The sequence below is a fragment of the Cryptomeria japonica genome, chromosome 6 (assembly GCF_030272615.1).
Source record: "Cryptomeria japonica chromosome 6, Sugi_1.0, whole genome shotgun sequence".
Lineage (NCBI taxonomy): Eukaryota > Viridiplantae > Streptophyta > Pinopsida > Cupressales > Cupressaceae > Cryptomeria > Cryptomeria japonica.
In genome coordinates, this window is record NC_081410.1 from 101,769,274 (window position 1) to 101,791,140 (window position 21,867).

The 21,867-nt window shown below is 37.7% G+C and overlaps 1 protein-coding gene across 1 annotated transcript in view; it reads left to right on the forward strand.

Moving 5' to 3' along the window:
* Positions 1-21,867, forward strand: part of LOC131050118 (K(+) efflux antiporter 3, chloroplastic) — a 244,011-nt gene that overhangs the window by 19,019 nt on the left and 203,125 nt on the right. The window contains 1 exon segment of the mRNA XM_057984273.2: positions 1,084-1,506. Within this exon segment, the coding sequence (XP_057840256.2) occupies positions 1,084-1,506 (423 nt within the window).

Consider the following 21,867-nt stretch of genomic DNA (forward strand, 5'->3'; position numbering starts at 1 on the left):
GCAACCAGTGTCGCCTTTTAATTTTTAACATTGCTATTTGAACCAAACTTAATCTTGATAACCATTTACAATCAACAGGCTTCCTTCCCTTTGACAACTAAATCAAGTCCCAAGTGTCATTCTTTTTTAAAGCGGCCACCTCATCATCTTTGGTCAGATTTTGGGACTTGCTATCATTCATCTCCATTACCTCTTTCACAATTCAAGGCTCATCTCTGTTACTAATCAAGGCACAAATTCATCTAGAATTAGGCAGGCTATATCTCTTTGTTGTCTCCTTTGCTGAGTGGACCTCAAAAAATTGAGGTTGAGTTTCTTCCTCCTTTGAACTAGTTTAGCTCATCTTTTTCACTCTATTTCCATAGTCAATGAAGATACGTTTCATTGCCTTCTAATCAAGCACTTAGTGTTCAAGAATTGAGTCTTCATCACCCATCCTCAAAGTATACTACTTTTTTCCATAGAAAAAGCCTAATTGCTAGGGATTTAGCCATTAGTTGTTTTGATAAAGAAGAAATATGATTGCTTGTATTTGAATTTTCTTCTATCTTCCTATGAACCTCACATATGATTATGGATAATATTAGAATTTGAGAATCAAATGATAAGTTTAACATGTCCATATCACATTGAAAGAATGATACAGTGCAGGTATCAGGAATTAAATTTAGTTATTGAGATTGTTTACATAATCACATTTTGACTCAGTTATTGACAAGTAGAGATCTATATGAGTGTCCCTACGTATTTGCATTTTTCCTTTGACAAATTTCCTCAGGCTATATGTGAAGGAACAGTCTTGGCATACAGCAGAGATGTAAAGAAGATCTTTTCTGCGCATATTTTAGTTACAACTTCTTATTGTTTTAAACCCTGTTATGCATATGTGACATCCGCTAGAATGTGGTGTGATGAGACTCATGATTTGAGTCAATGCAAGCAAGGCAATGTATCTCACTTCATTGTATTCCTCTTTTGTATTCCTGTTGCGTTACATTTGAATTGTTTTATAATTTGTATCAATACTAGTTGGTTTGTTAATAACCTTGACCATCTTTACAATACTGATGAAAGATTTTGCAGGAGCACACCTGTACAGGACTTTCTTACTTGAATATTATACACTATCCTATGGTAAGGGTGGATGTGCAAGCTAATTCATATCACACTGCATTTGGTGTTTTCTCCAATGGACCTGCAAAATATGGGAGCCATTTTGGTTGTCAGAGAATCAGAAATTTTAAGTCATGCTCATGTTCAATCAGAAAATGCTTTCAACATGGAGGCCTGCAGTCTCCTGCTCAATCCTTTTTAGAGTGGAAAATAGGGAACAAAGTTGGTTTTAAGAACAACAAACACAGTAAAATGGAGAAATTCCGGATTAATGCTGAACTTGAATTCGCAAGTGCAGTAGATGTGATTAATGATTTAGGTTTAGACACCATGACATTCTTTGCAGTTACTGTTCTTGTAGTTCCAGCATTCAAGGTCATCAAAGCTAGTCCGGTATGCATTCTATCTTGCACATTCATGATGTCCATATCTTTATCTAGATTGATGTTACTCTGTAAACTCGTCCTTCGAGCTTCTTGTAATAAATATTGCTTGCTTTTATAATAAAAATTTGCACTTCTTATTGAGTATGGCTGCAACAGTTTCCTAACTACTTTATTTTAACCTTCATTTGACTTTGATAGTATGAAATGTTCATCTTTTAAATTTTTTTTATTGCAGAATTCAATAATAAATATGTTTGATGCCTCATTACCAAAAGACTAATAAATATTGTTTGTTATTCTCTATAACAAGAAATTACTTGCATGAAAGCATGCTCTATAATGTCCCTGAAACCTCAGAACTGGTATGACCATTGAGAAAACAAACCCGAATCTAGATAAGAGGTTAAATTTGGAATCAAAATTTAAAAATTTCCTTCAAATGAGCGAAAACAGTGGCTGGATATTGATTAATGACCTCTGAGAATCACTGTTGACTTTTGTGTGTGATTAGAACTAATCTTTGGTCATGATCGACTTGTTGCCCTAGCCTCAGGCATAGGTTAGACTACTCTTTATCCAGTTATGTTGAGCAATCTTATTAGCACAAATTTATAACAATGATACAATGCCCATTCCTAACCTATTTAGCACTATCAGACTGTCTACCCAATTGGGTACATGAGCTTGCTACCTCTGAATATGAAATGGAAACAACGCAATTTGATATCATTGATCCTAAAAAGGGGTCTTGAAGAAGAGTGAAAATAGTGGAAGGAAAATATTTTTAAACACAGAAGTAATCAGATCCATTTCCTTGAAATGTTAATGTGTGGAAATATAAAATCATCAATTTGTGTGCTGAATATGTTGGTGTATTAGTTGCGTATAACTTAAAAACAAAATCTTCCAATTGGTGTGTATTTTCAAAGGTTCACTCCATCTAACTTTTAACCACATAAATTATGGATGTGCAATATGCCAATAAGTTACCAACTTCATGAGACAGACCACTTGCTGTTGTAAGTCACAATTTAGTAGGCATGGATGTTGTTATATACCTAGGCTCATGATTTGATGATGTATATTGCAGTTATGGAATAGCTGATATATGGCATGCATAACCCTTGGTTACTTATAATGAGTCGGATAGGTAACTTGTAGATTAAGGGTTTACCCTACTTGGTTGCCATTAGATTTGAGACTGTATAGATGGGAATCATATCTTTCATTGGCTGGAGATGAGGTATTGTGTGTGGCACACGTATTGGAGATATTCTGGACTTAATCCTTTATTAAGAGTTGCTATATGGTGTAGCCTTCCCTTAAGGTTTTTTTGTTATATTGAATATTTACATTGGTAACTTACATGCATCTCTTTTATGCGTGTTTTTCTAATATGTTCAGTATCTTCTCGTTATTGGTTGTTTGTATGTTGCATGTGGGAATTAGAGTGGCGAGTTGGGAAAATTGAAGAAGATTTCATGCTCAAAACATGAAAATATGTTCAAGATAAACCTAATACTACAATCTACTACACTATATACAATATGTAGTACAAGGTATAATTATACATTGATTTGTTAAATATGGTAATTGTTAATGTTTTAATTTGCACTTTTCAGGATGAAACAAAACGAAACAGATATGCAATAGAACAGCGATTCAAATTAGAAGGGTAAGCTCACTGTAACTAAAAACTAACATAATATACTCAATGTGTACTTGCTATTTACAATCTTTAAAATATTTTCTAGGGTGGTTCACATTTGTGTTGAGTAAAATTAAATACTTTGCCATGTCCTTCTATTGGGTCTCAAAAACATTGCTCCACTTCTTAGAACCTGTTGATAAATAGATTTGTCACTGCGATTGTTTCTTTGAAACTGACCCTGTTTGCCCTGTGAGCAGTGACAACCACACCAATAGTTGGAGAGATTGCAATCAAACTGCAATCTTCTTTTGCATTTGAGAGGGGCAGCTCCCTCGTATGATGGGGGTATTTGTAGTTTTTGTGTACTTTTAACCTAAAAGTACATGAAGGAGAAAACATAAAACTAAAACAAGATGAATAATAGAAACCCTAATGATAGACATACGAACACCAAATAGGATTTCACAACTGATAATAGACTACAGGGGGTTTAAGCACTGTATAACAAATATTATCAAACATAACAATAGGCATTTTATGCCGACTGCAAGCACAAAATAAGTTTAAATATGCAATTCTGATGAAAGAAGGAAAATATATTTTGACATGCGAAGAAACAAGTTACCTAAGTACGTTCAAACCGAGATACCAGGGTATGATTGTGTTTTCATCAATTATATATATCTTTGAACTGAAAACCAATGGATCACGCAAATACACAAAGGGGCTATCAATTTAACATACGAGAAATCGATAACAATAACTCATGAGCACATTCAAGACGTACAAATCAAATGCACATCTTTATTATCCTCTTAAAAATATACAAGTTCAAAATCTCTTAGGTATAAAGTGTGAACACCAAAAATCATCAAAATGTCTCTCTATAAATTTCTCTAGAGTTTCCCCTCTGTCAGAGTCTCCCCTTTTTACAATGCAAAAGCCTTCATTTTATAGGCTTGAGAGAATAACTATCTCCTAACCACTTAGCTTAACTACTTAGGATAACTACCTAAGGTAACTGTTGGTGTCTGTTTTATCATCTACCAAACATTAGAATAAAGTACCCGAAGATAATTTATCCTCTCTTGAAAAATCACTGCTTATGCCTTGCTAGAAGATCATATGGCGATTCCAAGGTTTCTTTAGTCAGGTCTTGACGTGTGGATAAGCTCAATGAGCGTTGTGATTTGTTGGTAATACACAAAGGGAATTACGCTTCAACGATTTGTCAACAACTTTGGGACTGAGATGAATTTGTCAATTAAAGCTCTCTCTTTTCTTTCTTTTGGGGATTTTCGAGATTTAAGACTTTCAAAAAAGGACAAAAGGGATAAGGGTTGAGAATTCTACTCTACTCCTATGAATTCTAGAGATGGTATTGATTCGGTGAACTCAATAAACCACACTTTGTTCCGCCTCACTTAAGACAACTTACACAAAGTGGATGCAATCTTCAAGGAATGTGCTTATGACCCGAAGTTTATGCATACACAAAATGGAAAGCTCAGACTAACTTTGCACAAAGAATGAAAATCATCCATTCACCAAAAGTATGAGCAAAGATACACCATAAACCAATACTTATTAGATCTTTCATTCATCTAACAACATAAAATAAATTCTAACTAATGTGTTGAAGAAATTGAAAACCTTGCTTAATCAATCAAACAATAGGGATTACAAAGCCTTAAGAGAAAGCACACATGTAATATATTATCTGAAAAATGACCTTCACGCAACAATATTTCAAAAACCTCACACTCTTCAAGCGAAAGGAGGCAACCTTATACAATAGTCTAGAAATTATGAACGAACGAGATCAAACAATGATCAAGGGCTCAGATTAAAAGTTCAAAACCCTAATTAGGGTTTCCCCAAACTCTAATAGTTGAAATGAGTAAGGAGACAAATGGCGCAGCTGCTATTCTCACTGAGGTGAGTGCCCAGTTTCCTTCTTTGTAGATTCGATGTACCTGGAGATAAGAAGTCGCACCTCCTCTATGGTGACACTTGGCAAGTTGCTAATTTGGAAGTTGACCATGTCCACATCATTAGTACAGGTAGCGAGAGTGTCTTCCTAGTCAGTTACTTGTGTTAGGAAATTTTCATCTGTGTATGAAGCTCAAAATTCTGGAGAGATCCTCCCTGAGAATTGGTCTTGAAATTTTGAAGAAGTTTCCTTGAACCTTGGCCCTCAAATTCTCTGCTCGCAGATGCTTTTCTCGCACCTCATCCTGCTGCAATATCTCAGATTCTTAGCTGCCACAAAGAAGACCTTGTCTGGAATATCTCTGATGGCCTTTTCAATCTCTGAACACTTAGCCTCGGATTTTCTCAAAGATTCAACCCTTGTAACCAAAGCAAAGTACCAAGTGCTGAAATCATATAGGTCACCGGGCTGGATGACTTTTCTATCTATAAGATTCTGCTGAGAAAGTCCTCTGATTATTTTCAGATATGGAATTATTCTACTTTGAATATCCTCAATATCTTCCCAAGCTTCAGCTATGTCTTGAAGTCTGCTCAATAGGGAAGAGGTGGAATCATGTGCTGATATTAGGTTCTCAATGAGTATGTCAGCACGTTCTGAAGCATCAGAAGTCCATCCTTTGGCTTCTCTGAAATTTATCATCATGTCCTCGTAATCCTTTAATGATTCTTGTGGAAGAGGTATGGTTGGAACAACAGGTATGTTGTCCTCATTTTTGTTTCCAAAAATGAAGGACCACTACATGAACCTTTTGTGAAAAATGAAAATTTTTACTCTATGGCACGATTCCCGAGGCAAAATTTTGACTAATCCTTGGATTGGCTTAATCCTCAGTCTATCCTCAAACTGGGTTTCGAATTTCGTCAAATTCTGGGTTCGTTTGCTATGTCTTTCTTTAAATTTCGGGTTTTAAAACCCCGACTGCAGGTGGAGAATTTTCTTCAAACTGCAAGTTTTAATGATATTCATTGTTTTGGTTGTTGTAGGGGAATTTTTAGCTTATTACATGTGCATTTTTATTAAAAGATGTTACTTGCAATTTGTTTTAAATTTTCCTTCCTTCTTTTGTTATTTTTAATTGTTTTTTGGCCATGTTTAGTTAAAATAGGGATTTTTTCGCTCAATTACAAATAAACTTGCAGTTTGGTCTAAAAACCCCTACTTTAATGGTTTTTACATGTAATAGGGATTTTAAATCCCCATTACATATGTGCAAGTTTTTCTAACTTGTTGTAGGGATTTTATTTCCCTTTTACAAGTAAATAAAACTTGTATTCCTCTCCAAAAAACCTGATTTTGCCTTGCAAGTGCATTTTTTACAATTTTTAAACTTGTCATTTGTCCAAAAAATCCCGATTTTGGCTTGGTAAGTGAAAAAGTGAATTTTTAAACTTGCTATTTGTCTAAAAAATCCCAATATTGCCTTGTAAGTGGAAAAAGTGAAATTAAAACTTGTTATTCTCTTCCAAAAACCCGATTTTCATTCCCTTGTGCAAAATCAAACTTGTCTTTTGTTCCAAAAAACCCGAAATGCAAGGAAAAACGATTTTTGACCATTTCAAGGCAAATTTTGTGGAGAGATTGTTGGAGGAAGGAGGCGTTTTGGCTTGCATCCTATTCTCATGCATTCTTGGACACCTTTCGTGACATTTGGAGGTTGCATTGATTGGTTTTTCGCCCTAAATCAGCAACCACGTTTTTCATAAATGCCACTTTTTGAGGGATTAAATCTTCAACAAACTTCACTCTCCTAAATCGTTTTGCCCTCTCTCACCTAGGCGTGGAGTTTGGGAGGAGATTTGAGCTATTTATTGATGCCATTGAAGATGCAAATGATGGCCACGTTTTTCTCTACGTGATTCCTTTGGCCACGTTTTGCAAACACTCGTCATATTTTCTTCTACTCCTCCTTAGGCGTTTTGTTCCAATCCTCTTGGGTGTGCTCTCTCATTGGCATTTCGGTTCTCCAAGTTTGGAATTGCTGCTTCATTTATCAATTTGGGGCATTTTTGCAAAAATGTGTTAAGGGTTTGGCATTGCGGATTGCTTCTATTTATTGGTTTTCCTTCTTTCCAAGAATTGGTTGCATTTCTTGAAGAGGCATTTTCAGTTTGAACAAAGCTATTTTCTCTTTCCTTTCTTTCCTTCATTTTGTTATTTTCTTGTTTTCTTTTTTGCTTTCTTAGTTGCTTTTTTGGCATGTGTTGTTCTTCCCCCAAAAATCGGTTTTTGTGAGAGGATTCTTCCCTTGGTATGTAATTTTTGAATTGCATTGTTCTTCCCTAATTTTCCCTCTTTACTTGTATTCGGGATTTTTAGTCCCGATTACAAGTTCGCTGGAAACTCTTGTTCTTCCCCTATGGTTAAGGAATTTAACCATTTTTGGTTAAAATTCTAAGTTGAAAAGTGTGAAATACCCTCCCTTGCAAATTCGGGTTTTTAAAACTGGATTACATGTTGAAGAGTTCTTCCCATTTTCACGCAAATGACTTTTCTAGATTTTCCCATTTCTATCCATTCATGTTACCCATATCCGTACTTCTCATTTCCGTCATTTTCCGCAAGTCAAAATCTCATTTTTTGTCCATTTCTCCATTTTCGAATTTACAAGTGTACTTGTATTCGGGTTTTAAAACCTCGATTGCATGTATGTCCTTTCCAACTTTTATACTTGTGAAAATTCTCCCAAGATCCGAAATTGGTCAAAGTCAAGATTTTCCCATTTCTACATATTTCCCCTCTTCCTCTCACAAAATCGTAAAGTTCAAGAATCAAAGTTTTACCCATTTGGAGAAGGAAGAATGATATTTGCAGCTGACTAGGATGTTGCATTAACTCTTTTAAGTCTTCATCATAGTATTCCAGGTTCACAATCAATGTCAAATTTGCCAGCATCTCCGACTCTGTTGGTTGAAAATTTTGTACACTTGGGGAAAATATACAAAATTGTGGTTTCAACCACAGCACATGAGTAAAAACTCTCCTAATTAAGGGAAGGCTCCCCCTATCTAACTAAAACTGAAATAAAAACAAGATGGTACAACAGTCTTCCTTCTTTCTTCAAGAAAGACAATATCCTTTTCTCTTCACAGAAAAGTATAGCGATTGAATATGAACAACAGTAACTACTTTCAAGTGAAATGAGAGAAAGGAAATGAAGTTTCCTAAAAGCGCAAAGACTTCCGTCACTTCTTTCGGGACAGGACAGCAATATCAAGCTTAAAGACTTGACTATTGGAAGTCCTATCTAGCCTTTGCTATACTAAGTTTTACAACGAATAAAAGATAACAGCTCAAAGACTGGAATAATCTATTCTTTCAACACAAAGACAAGAACTAATCCAAGCTCAAAGACTTGTTGCTATTTTTTATCAAATAGTAATTTTTCCTCAAGAATAGACGCAAGCTCAAAGACTTGCTGCTCCTTCAAGAGAGTTTCCTATTTTAATTAATCTTCTCTACTTGCAGCTCAAAGACTTGAAATCAGATTGGACTAAGCTCCTTTAGAAACACTTGGCATAGAAGAAATAAAAGATTCAAACTCAAACATGTAGCTCAAAGACTCAAAACTTGAGTAATCCTTCTTTATTATTCTTCAAAAACTTTCAATCCACATACATAAGCTCAAAGACTTCTTGTTGTAAATTTGGCAAAGTTTTTGCTTGCTTTCAAAAAGATCAATATTACAATAGAGCCCTCAAGTATTTATAGAAGAGGAGCCTTGAGAAAAAGGTGGGAGGATCCTAACTAACTTGAGAGATTCTCTCAACCACCAAGAGTCATTCAATAACTAACTGAGACTTCATTAACTAACTAAGAGTTACTCCAACTAACTAAGACTTATTCCAACTACAGTCCTAATCGGACACAACTTGTAGTTGCCTTACATGTAATTACAAAAGTGCAAGTAATGTGTAACTTGCATTTTACAAAAAATACTTTTACATGTATCTTGCCAAAACTAAAATACAACTAAAGATTACAAAAGAGGGAAAATTCAACTAAGTGTTGAAAAGCACTTAAGTTGCATTTTGTGAAGACACAAATCCTTGAAATTTCCGGATGCTCGCTTGTAGTTCCTCGGGATTCGGTTCATGGGTGTTCTTGGCAACAACCATAGTCTTCACAATAGTGTCGTGACAGCGGAGGAGCGCAAAATTGTTTTTATCCAAGATAGACTGGATTTCATGCAGAAAGGCTTGGTGTTTCATCAATGCTTGAATCGAAGCTGCCAAGAATTGTTCGCTCCTCCATTCATTATGAATCCTCATCTGTAAATCAGCAAGAGCTTCTTCTTCTGGAATCAACTCTCCATCCTGACTTACTATGTTGCAAGAGGCCCTTTCACAATGTGAGACAATATCTCGGTAAACTTCACCTCGGAATCTCCTTGCATCACCGATCTCCTCAATGAGGGATTTAAGAACAAGGGTCTTGTTTTCCAGGAGTTCTTCAAAATCCAAGTACATGACCCTGGAAGAGATGATGGCATGCTCCTGCAAAATACTCAGCTGTTGTTGGGGCATGGGGCATGGTACGCCAGATTTTTAGACTTTTCTCAACACTTTCCAGATTCTTTTTGAAAGTGATAGAAGTCTGATCCAGTTTCTCCTCAATAGTTTCCAACTTAGATATTATTTGAAAAATGTCTTTCATTACCTATACACATTGATTATGAAGTTGATCAACCCAGGAATCTAGTGCTTGTATTTTCTAAGCAACGCTTTCCACTCCACGAATTGATTCTTGGGAACAAGAGGAACCTATGGAGTTACTCCATTCAGCAGCAGGTTTTGTAATTTTATGAATGACCGCCATAAGCTGTCGGTTTTCCTCTTCCAACTTGTCTTTCTTTGCTAGAAGATCATCACACCTTTGCACCAGTGAAGCAAGAAAAAATTGAGCATCATGTTTAATGACCTCATGCATTTGGTTGCCCAATTCTATCCTTGTAACCTTATAATCAACAGCTGACATTTCATCAAGTGGCTTATCTGCAATAGGTTCCACAATTTCAGCTACCTTCATCTTGTTGCTATCAACAGTTGCCCTGGAGATAGTCTTGGCCTTCTTAGCAACTTTTGATCTGGACTATTTCAATTGTTGATAGTCAAAGGTGTCAGGTGAGATTTCTTGCTTCTTCCTTTTCGGGGTGAAAGAACTAAGCCATGGAGGCAAAGTCATTAACTCCCCTCCAGTCACAACCGTAGGCAAAGGAGAAGCAGTTTCTGTTTGAATCACTGTGGTCATCCTGGGAGGAATATCTGTTTGGACAACGACCACGATTTGTTCAGTTACCAATGGGCATGAAGATTGCCTCATGAACTCTTCAAAACCAGAAGTGGAAGTATCAATTTCTAACAACTGAATGCAAGCAGGATTATCCTCAGGAACTTTCAACATAGTCTCTTGTTGATGACCAGGAGATGGCCCATATGCTGAAATAGGAATTGCATTCTGAGGAGACTCATCCACAAGCAAATCAGGAGGAGAAAGAGGCGTCTCAATGGAAACTGGAGGAATGACCTCATGAGGCGAGTCTGAAATTGGAGACTTAGGAGCATCATCAGATTGTTGCCCCTCTTGTAGATTATCCGGATCGATCACCTGAACATGGAATCGTACAAAATTGTGGTTTCAACTACAACACACAAGTTTTTACTGATTACAAAACTGAATTACAAAACTTATAAGGCGGCAAGCCAGCCTCTTCCACTTATGCAGTGGGTAATTACAAAAGGAAGCAGAAAGAAGGGGATGATCAGTACTACTGAAGCAACCTTACAATATAGAGATGAGATGAGATGAATAATTGCAGATTTCTACAACATGACTGTAATTTTCTGTTACACTGATCTGTAGGCTGAAAGTACAGTTTCAGCAGCCTATGGAAACATCAAAACATTCATAATTCATTTTTTGCCCGAATCAACTCAAATCAATCCCAATCCCACCGTACATCAAATGCAATGACAACCAATCAAAGCCACATCCCAAACAAACCCATTTTTATTTTGCACGCATCCCAATGCAAAACAGAAAACCCACCCCTAGCCTAGGAATTTTGATTTTATCTATTAAATTCATTGCTCATTTTAACATGCTAAAAACTCACACATTGTATCGCCATAGCTTGGAAGGAAGCATGAGCCGGTACCCAGATGGATGGAGTCGCCTGGTTAAGAGATATGAGCAAATTTCACTTTCAGTAGTCCCGCGACCAGCAACTAGAAGCAATCAAATCCAACATCGAACACTCCATAATCTGCAACTCATTAACCAATTTGCAATGGGAACACAAGGGTACAACTAGGTACTATATTGAAAGTACGAAACTGAGACTCAGCTAGGAAGCCAACTTCGAAGCTCAGATTTTCAGTAGCCAAACCGGCAGCATAACGATGCAATTTTCAAAGATATGGAAATGGGAGCCCAAGTCTCATATTTATAACTCCACACACCTCAAACCCAAATGCCATTTCCTTCAATTTCAACGCTTTCTCATTTGCATTTCGCTCAACTAAATGTGGACCCCAAGAGTGGCGCCATTTTCCACAAGTCAACTTCTCACGCCTAAGGCAAGGACCCACGTGACACTTTGGCAAATATTAGAGATAAGTTATAAAAAATATAATATCTTTCTCAATATTTCGATATCTCATAATAAACATGAAATTCGCCAAGAACTTAGGAAAAATAGGCATTAATCCCAAATTTTAATAAATCGATCGTCAATAATCAGATTAATTAAATATTAAACCTTAGGATAAGGAATTAATATTCAATTATTTCGCATATGACTCTGGTACTGATTATTAACACTGCTAGGATGAAACTGAGTCAGGACGACCACCAAAACTTCTGCAAAATGAGAACCCTGTCTATTGCCAAAAATAGAATTGTGCCACACTGCCACTTACTAAAAATAGTAAGTCAAGAACTAATGCTCAGAAAAGCACGATCATCGCGTCCAGAGGCAAAACATGGAGAACTCAGTAGTACAGTAACACCAGAATGACCATTCCTTGACTTACTAAAAATAGTAAGTTCTCGTTTCATCAATGCTAGACCCTCATTCTTCATTCCACCTAGCCTACGGGTCTCAGGAATAGGCTAATGGACTACTGAGAGAGTGTCAATGAGAAGGGGACATTACAGAGATAGGAGACACCATCACTCTTCTCAGCAGGATGATGGGCCTTGAGCATTCCAATGTCTTTGAGCCATGGATGTATTAGTTCATTATGTTCATACGGCAGTCACATCACATTTCATGGGGGGAAGTCATCAGCGATGCCTTGTGCGAACAACTTGCAGCAGTTCCTACCACCATGACCTTCTTCATAAATTCTTATTTGGTATATTTAGCAGCATCACTTACACACTTTCCAGGTCTTTCTACCAAGGGTGATCGCTCGCTTATACCAGTTTGGGAATATTATGACCAGTTGCCATTGAGACCCAGCAGACTGCATTTTAGAAGGATCCAAAATGCATTCTTCGGATATTTCATGTGTCAGTTTGACAGAAATCTCAGAAACAAGAGAGTATCAGATGAGGCATGGGTCAAGGTGTTTGAGTATGGGTATTTGTTTCTGCAATTTCCCACCTTCACCTATATGAGGATAGGATGCTATGATGGTCAGCCATACATGCTTCCGAGATACCCAACCGATAAGATAATTCTTATGGAGTTGGGAAGACAGATCATGGCTGTTCACACTTTTCAGTCTGCTAAGCACAAGGTTGGAATGGGGATCTCTACCACAAACCCATTGAAAATTGGTCGGTACTCCCTTGTCACATCTGTGAAGGCTAAGGCCATGGAGGCTGAATTGTAGGAAATCAAGCTCAAAAGGTTTAAACCTAGAGTTGATTTTGATTATAGAGGAATGAAGGAGAAAATCAAGAAATCCTTTGTGCATGTTCATCGCATTGAAGACATTTGGGTAGATCTCCGCATAGAAGCCGAAGTTTTGAAGATGGATTACGACAGGCTCACTGTTGTGCAAATTGTTGATTTGAACTTGGCGGATATCCCACAAGGGATGATTGATGACGGGCATATACTTGATCCTGAATACACTTGACGGAGGGTTGAGGAAGCTCCACTTCCTTCGATCCAATGGTCACACAAGGAGTGCATCTCCATCCTTGACAGATTTCAGCCTATCTTGGCCAACACTAACGCATGGCTGAAAAGTAATGCTGTTAGACTTATAAAAATCAAGGTTGGTAAAGAAGATGATTCTACGAGGCCTCTTGGACGGACATCTGAGATTCAGATTGATAACAAGGAGGGTGCTTCATCTTTGGGCACAAGGATCAAGTTACGATTCAGTCGTGCAGTAGTGCTTCCTCATGAGGAGACGAATGTTCGTGGGAAGCAAAAATCATGATTCGATGTACAGGTAATTGATCTGGATAATCCAGAAGAGGGGCAGCAGTCTGATGATGTTCCTAAATCTCCAGTTTCAGACTCGCCTCATGAGGTCATTCCACCAGTTTCCATTGAGATGCCTCTTTCTCCTCCTGATTTGCTTGTGGATGAGTCTCCTGAGAATGCAATTCCTATTTCAGCATATGAGCCATCTCCTGGTCATCAACAAGAGACTATGTTGAAAGTTCCTGAGGATATTCCTACTTGCATCCACTTATCAGAAATTGATACTTCCACTTCTGGTTTCGAAGAATTCATGAGGCGATCTTCATGCCCATTGGTAACTGAGCAAACCGTGGTCGCTGTCCAAATAGATATTCCTCCCAGGATGACCACGGTAATTCAAACAGAAACTGCTTCTCCTTTGCCTACGGCTGCTACTGGAAGAGAGTTGATGACTTTGCCTCCATGGCTTAGTTCTTTTACCCAGAAAAGGAAGAAGCAAGAAATCTCACCTAATGCCTTTGATTACCAGCAACTCAAACAGTCCAGATCCAAAGTTGCTAAGAAGGCCAAGACTATCTCTAGGGTAATTGTTGATAGCAACAAGATGAAAGTAGCTGAAATTGTGGAACCTATTGTAGATAAGCCACTTGATGAAATGTCAGTTGCTGATTATAAGGTTACAAGGATAGAGTTGGGCAAGCAAACGCATGAGGTCATTAAACATGATGCTCAGTTTTCTGTTGCTTCACTGGTGCAAAGGTGTGATGAGCTTCTAGCGAAGAAAGACAAGATAGAAGAGGAAAACCGACAGCTTATGGCAGCCATTCATAAAATCACAAAACCGGCTGCTGAAGGGAGTAACTCCATAGGTTCTTTTGGTTCCCAAGAATCGATTCGTGGAGTGGAAAGGGCTGCTCAAAAGGTACAAGCACTGGATTCCTGGGTTGATCAACTTCATGATCAATGTGTACAATTAATAAAAGACATTTTTCAAATAATGTCTAAACTAGAGACCATTGAAGACAAACTGGATCAGACTTCTATCACTTTCAAAAAGAATATGGAAAGTGTTGAGAAAAGTCTGACAATCTAGCGTACCATGCCCCAACAACAGCTGAGTATTTTGCAGGAGCATGCCATCATCTCTTCCAGGGTCATGTACTTCGAATTTGAAGAACTCCTGGAAAACAAGACCCTTGTTCTTAAATCCCTCATTGAGGAGATCGGTGATGCAAGGAGATTCAGGGGTGAAGTTTACCGAGATATTGTCTCACATTGTGAAAGGGCCTCTTGCAACATAGTAAGTCAGGATGGAGAGTTGATTCCAGAAGAAAAAGTTCTTGCTGATTTACAGATGAGGATTCACAATGAATGGAGGAGCGAACAATTCTTGGCAGCTTCGATTCAAGCATTGATGAAACACCAAGCCTTTCTGCATGAAATCCAGTCTATCCTGAATAAAAACAATTCTGCGCTCCTCCACTGTTACGACACTATTGTGAAGACTATGGTTGTTGCCAAGAACACCCATGAACCGAATCCCGAGGAACGACAAGCGAGCATCCGGAAATTTGACATACATAAGCAAGCAAAAACTCTGCCAAATTTACAGCAAGAAGTCTTTGAGCTTATGTATGTGAATTCAAAGTTTTTGAAGAATAATAAAGAAGGATTACTCATGTTTTGAGTCTTTGAGCTACATGTTTGAGTTTGAATCTTTTTATTTCTTCTATGCAAAGTGTTTCTAAAGGAGCTTAGTCCAATCTGATTTGAAGTTTTGGAGCTGCAAGTAGAGAAGATTAATTAAAATAGGAAACTCTCTTGAAGGAGCAGCAAGTCTTTGAGCTTGCGTCTATTCTTGAGGAAAAATTACTGTTTGATAAGAAATAGCAGCAAGTCTTTGAACTTGCATTAGTTCTTGTCTTTTTGTTGAAAGAATAGATTATTCCAATCTTTGAGTTGTTATCTTTTATTCATTGTAAAATTTAGTATAGCAAAGGGTAGATAGGACTTCCAATAGTCAAGTCTTTGAGCTTGATATTGTTGTCCCATCCCGAAGGAAGTGACGGAAGTCTTTGCGCTTTCAGGAAACTTCATTTCACTTGAAAGTAGTTACTGTTGTTCATATTCAATCGCTATCTTTTTCTGTGAAGAGAAAAGGATATTGTCTTTCTTGAAAAAAGAAGAAAGATTGCTGTCCCATCCCATTTTATTTTCCAAGTTGTAGTTAGATAGGGGGAGCCTTCCCTTAATTAGGAGAGTTTTTACTTGTGTGTTGTGGTTGAAACCACAATTTTGTATATTTCCCCAAGTGTACAAAATTTTCAACCAACAGTTTTTTGAAGAGAAGAGGATATTGTCTTTCTTGAAGAAAGAAGGAAGACTGCTGTACCATATTGTTTTTATTTCAGTTTTAGTTAGATAGGGCTTAATTAGGAGAGTTTTTAGTCTTGTGCTGTGGTTGAAACCACAATTTTGTATATTTCCCCAAGTGTACAAAATTTTCAACCAACAAGGTACCTCCTCCCAATCGATGGGTTTTGTCAAATGCTGAACATATCTCTTCCACTGCTCATTCTCAGCTTCAACTTTCTTTCTTTTTCCCTTTTCCTTGTTCAGTCTTGCCTTGAGGGCGTTGCAGGAATCATCAAAGTCTTGGACCTCTTGGGTCTGAGTAGGCTTACCCAAGTTCACGGTAGTAATCAGATAATCCTCAGGAGTGATGTTATCCTGAGTTTTCCTTGCCTTAGGTATTGCCATCTGAATTGTCTTGCATCCTGCACTATTCTTTCTGGATCAAGAAGAATCTCTTGGTTGGTTTGGGCGGCTTCATCTTGCTGGATTTATCTATCTCAGCCAAAAGTTCAGTTGTATTATCTATATGGTGCACCTCCTCAGGAACTTTGGCTTTCATTCCTTCTCTCAAGCAATCAACAATGGTTGACTGCTCCATGCCACTCTTATCAAATTATCTTCTACCTCCTTCGGTCCAATGACTATGCCATCCAAGATATCTCTTGGCTGCTCCAAGTTCTCAACTTCGATAACCTCAGCCACTTTGGGTTCTTGTCTTGGTTCCTCTGTGATCTCCTCTATGACAGGAGAAGGAACTCTCATTTCTTGTTCTTCTATCTCAACATCTTGTTCTTGGTCATCAATTATCACTCTTAGTGGCATGGTAGAGGAAGCACTTATGGCTGAGTGACTTTCTCTTGACTGCTGTGGTCTGCCTAGATCTACCTCTCTAGCGACCTTTTCTTTTGCCCTCAATGAATTAGCAGTGGGCTCTTTTCTTTTCCTCGATCCCACACTTTCGAGGTTCCTGTGGCCACTGGACGTTACACCATGATTCGAAGACATAGATTCATTTGTTCCCATAAGATCATATGTGAAAGTAACATTCTTTGCCTTAAGTTCTTTTGTCTTTTGAGCTGCCCACCATTTGGAATATTCAATTATTGGCCTCATAAGATCTCCAAGGTTAGACCTCTCAACATCTGACCAATCAATAGGGGCAAGGGGTTCGTTTTTCAAGACGACAGTGTGGTTGCTCATACTCACTGTCCTCCTCAAGTTGGTCCGCTACCCAGAATACTTTAGAAACTCTGATTAAATTTAGTGAAATTCTAGACCACAACCTCGTTATGTCGAAGCTGTCAACAACGTTGGCCCAATAATCTTCTAAGTCTAGCCTCTGCTTGAATTTCACTTCATTTACTTTCCCCATTTTATGAAAAGGGTTAAAATGACTCCTTGCTTGGTACTGGAAAAATGGGTACCACTGGATCTCCTTATCAGCAAATGCAGCAGCTTGGGATGAAGGACATGTTTCTAACCCATTCCCAATAGTAAGCAAAGACACTCCTGTCTTCTACTTCTTCCTCTTGACCCTCATAAAATTTTCTAACTGCCGTACTACCTCGAGTGGTACCATCCTATTTGTGGGAAACATAGGCAATTTGTATGTCTGTCTTGAGAATCCCTGAATCCTTAGATAAGTGAACTTGGGGTACTGGATAAATCAATATCCAAATCTACTAATGGAATCCATTGACTCTTGAGCGAGTCGTTGATGGGTACCCCCTTGAAGGGTTCTGGTGATATGCATCAAGAATGCATCATTAACTCTCTTCAAGTGGAATTTTTCTTGTAAGTGCAGCTGGGGATAGCAGTCATAATCAGGAAATTGGTTCTCCTTGTTCCCGATAGCGTCTCTACATACAATACCTCTATACCTATATGTTCTGGCCAAAGAATAGAAGAAGTAGGAACTCATGTAGAAAGTCCTATTCTTTTCCAAATTTCTCAATTGATCATCAAGGTTATCACTAATGATCCTTGTCCAATTAATCATCTTCACTCCAGCGGTGACCTCATGGATAAAGTAGTACATCCATGCTTCAAAAGGAGCACCCTGCTGGCTTCCCATAACCCTGTTCAATAGGACGATGAGCTCTCCATAAGCTTCCTTGAAGTATGCCCATACAAGGAGTTTGGGTATTTTAGAACTTCCTTTCCTTGGCTTTTCCAACCATTGATGGTTGATGTTAGCTTCATATTCCTCTATGTGATCCCTGTACAATTGTGTCGCCTCATCCTTGGTTATGTAAACAATTTTGTGGTACTCGGGGATAAGGAATCCCTCTCTGATTGCCACTTCTTTGTTGTTCGCCAGGATTCTGCCGTCAAGAACTACTATTTCTCTGCTTGCTGGGTTGTAATGTTTGGAGCATTCTGCTACTAGCTCAGTACACTGCATTGCTGGAAGGAAACCAACAGCTTGTACGATTCCATTGTTAATCATCCTTTGCGTGATTGTGGTAGGTAGTTGAGTGCCTGTGCCATACATTCTCTTCTTAAATTCCCATAGGTCGATATGACCCATGTTTGTGTCACCAACTTGCTTCCATTTAGAATTCATCTTCAATTCTGGAGGAGAATCTTTGTCTACTAGTAACTTCATTTTGCGTGATGTCCCCGCTTCGAAGGTCATCCAAATCTGCACAAGAAACAAATAAACTTAAGTTATAATCTGTATTTTAGGTGCAATTTCAGAGTTTGGAGGCTAAGTAATTTATAATTTACTCTCTTCTCAACACTTAGCCTTGAGAATTGGATTTTCAAATACTTTGATATTCTGAAAATTTTAAGAAAATCCCTTGAAAATCATCAAACTCAAGAAGTTTATAGTCTGATTTAACTTCAAAATTAGAATTTGGAAAAAATTAAGTTCATTCAAACTCCTTGAAATTTTTTCTAACTTGTTTAAAGGCAGAAAATGAGAAAGAAAAAAAGGGAAATCTGCTAAATTTATTCTTTCTTTTTAAACTTTGAGGAAAAAACTTGGGTTCAAAACCCAATACCCTGCCTTTGAAACTAATTTTCACCTTCGAAGAAAGAAGAAGAATGAGAAAAGAAGCTGCTTGGAGGATGAAAAATCAGATGTTAATCAGAAAATTAATGAATTTGTCTTCCAAACAGTCAAGGTCCCTCCAAAAGCTATGTGCAAACTTGTGAAAAATGGTTGAAAACCTCAGACTTATACTTGAAATCTTTCTCTAAATTACTTTAATCTGCAGAAAATTCTTTAAAATACTCTGAACCTGCACAAAACTTCTCTCAAAATGCCTCTCAACTTGTTCTTGAAATTCGAACTTCATATGATGAAATGAGAGAATGAAAAGCATTTGTATTGGAGTTCGAATTTTTCATTTAAAAACACAAAAAATCTTCTAAAATTTGTTTCTAATTTGTCCTTCATACATCAAACTTGGACATTCAGTTAATGAGCTCGATTTGAATCACTTAGAAAGTTTCCAATTTTGGTGCTCAGTTGAACTCAGTCCTCTAAAGGCAACTTCTGTCTTCATTTTGAGTCTAACTTGATCCCTTAAGAAACTTTCTATTTTGAATTTTGAGTAGAGTCGAATCGCTTAAGAAAGTTCTGATTTCTAAAATGAAAGTTTCTATTTTGAATTTCAGTCCATGATTCGAACTTAATCTTCAATTTTCCCACTTCAAAAAACTTTCTAAATTTGGCTTAGTTCGAACTTGATCAAGATCTTTGCTGACAGTATGAGAGAATATTCTTTTACTCCAAATTTAGCATGTCAAACTCTTGGGTGGACTTTCTTCGACTTTTTCCTCTTCAACCAAAGGTAGGGTGCTCCACAGTTAGGAACTTTTCTTTTGCAGCATAGGGCGGACTTCATCATCATTGTGCACCATGTGTAATGCTAGGGCGGAGTTCATTTGCTTCAGGAACCTTTCAAGGCAGACTTTGACCGATTCAGGAACCTTTCCCAATCGAAGGCGGTGTTTGTCATCTTTGCTTCCTTAATGACTCATCAAACACTTCTCCATAGGGCGGACTTGGCTAATTCTATGCACCATCCTGAAGGCGGACTTCAACATGGACAGGAACCATGGAGGGCGGACTTGGTAAACTTCATGCTCTCCAAACACTTGCCAATTCCTCCTTAGGCGGACTTCCTTAACTTGATGCATCTCACAAAGGCGGACTTGAGGGGAGTTAAGAACCTTTCACTAGCATGGCGTACTTTACCATTTCCTTGCACCATCTTGTTCATGATAAGGCGGGGTTTGAGACATTGTGGAACCATAGAGGGCGGACTTCATTGATCTCATAACTTCTTCCACCACTTCCAAGGCGGACTTTCTAAAAATAGAAACTTTGAAATCTCTTGAAGGGGACCTCTTCTTTGGTGCAACTCTCATTTCATGATTTAATATGAATTCCATGTTTTATTATGTAAAACGATTAACCACAATCCCATTAAATTTTCTAACCTAAGATTATCTCCTCTTTGATTACCACTAAACTGTTTCTCAACACTTCTCAAATTTTCAAGCAAAGTCAGCCAGGTTTTCCAAAATGCTTGCTGTTCCTCAGTGGAAGATGGCTAAGAATCAATACTAAATACACATAGCTGGGCTACTGTAGAAGACAGCATTTGGAATGGCCTCATCCACAAATCCCAATAAGCAGACTAATACTAAATACACATAGCTGGGCTACTTGATGCATCTCACAAAGGCAGACTTGAGGGGAGTTAAGAACCTTTCACTAGCATGGGGTACTTTATCATTTCCTTGCACCGTCTTGTTCATGATAAGGCGGGGTTTGAGACATTGTGGAACCATGGAGGGCGGACTTCATTGATCTCATAACTTCTTCCACCACTTCCAAGGCGGACTTCATGATCTTCATAACCCACTTCCACCACTTCCAAGGCGGACTTCTTGAACTTCATAACCCACTTCCACCACTTCCAAGATGGACTTCTTTGACTTTGTGCACCAACTCATGGCGGGCTTGATGAATTTCAGGAACCACAACCTTAACCAAGGGCGGAGTTCATCATTGTCAGGAACCAATGAGGGCGAACTTTATGAACTTCAAGAACCACATGATCAAAACTTGAAATTTCCATAACTTGTGCAATTTTTACCGGATCGCCTTGAAATTTGAAAACTATGCTTCAATCATTTATTGAATTCCTCGGGATCCCTAAAATTTAGGAGATTGGCTTTTTGGGTCAAAATTTGGATTTTAGGACGAATTTGTCGATCATTTCAGTAAATCTCAATGTGAATAGTGCAAACCCTAGATCCACTTTCTAAAAATAGAAAAATCAAGGTTCCCTAAAAAATAGGAAATTTTTTCTAAAATAGCCATTTCGGGGATTGTGCTAAAAAATGCCAAAAACGAAACTTCCTAAAAAATAGGAAAAAGCAAAAAGCAAAACTTTTCAAAAAATAGAAAGTTGTCCAAATTAGCTCAAATCAATAAAAATAGAAAAATTAAGGTTCCCTAAAAAATAGGAAATTTTTTCTAAAATAGCCATTTCGGGGATTGTGTTCAAAATGCCAAAAACGAAACTTCCTAAAAAATAGGAAAAAGCAAAAAGCAAAACTTTCTAAAAATAGAAAGTTGTCCACAAAGCAAAACTTTCTAAAAATAGAAACTTTGAAATCTCTTGAAGGGGACCTCTCCTTTGGTGCAACTCTCATTTCATCATTTAATATGAATTCCATGTTTTATTATGTAAAACGATTAACCACAATCCCATTAAATTTTCTAACCTAAGATTATCTCCTCTTTGATTACCACTAAACTGTTTCTCAACACTTCTCAAATTTTTAGGCAAAGTCAGCCAGGTTTTCCAAAATGCTTGCTGTTCCTCAGTGGAAGATGGCTAAGAATCAATACTAAATACACATAGCTGGGCTACTGCAGAAGACAGCATTTGGAATGGCCTCATCCACAAATCCCAATAAGTAGACCAATACTAAATACACATAGCTGGGCTACTTG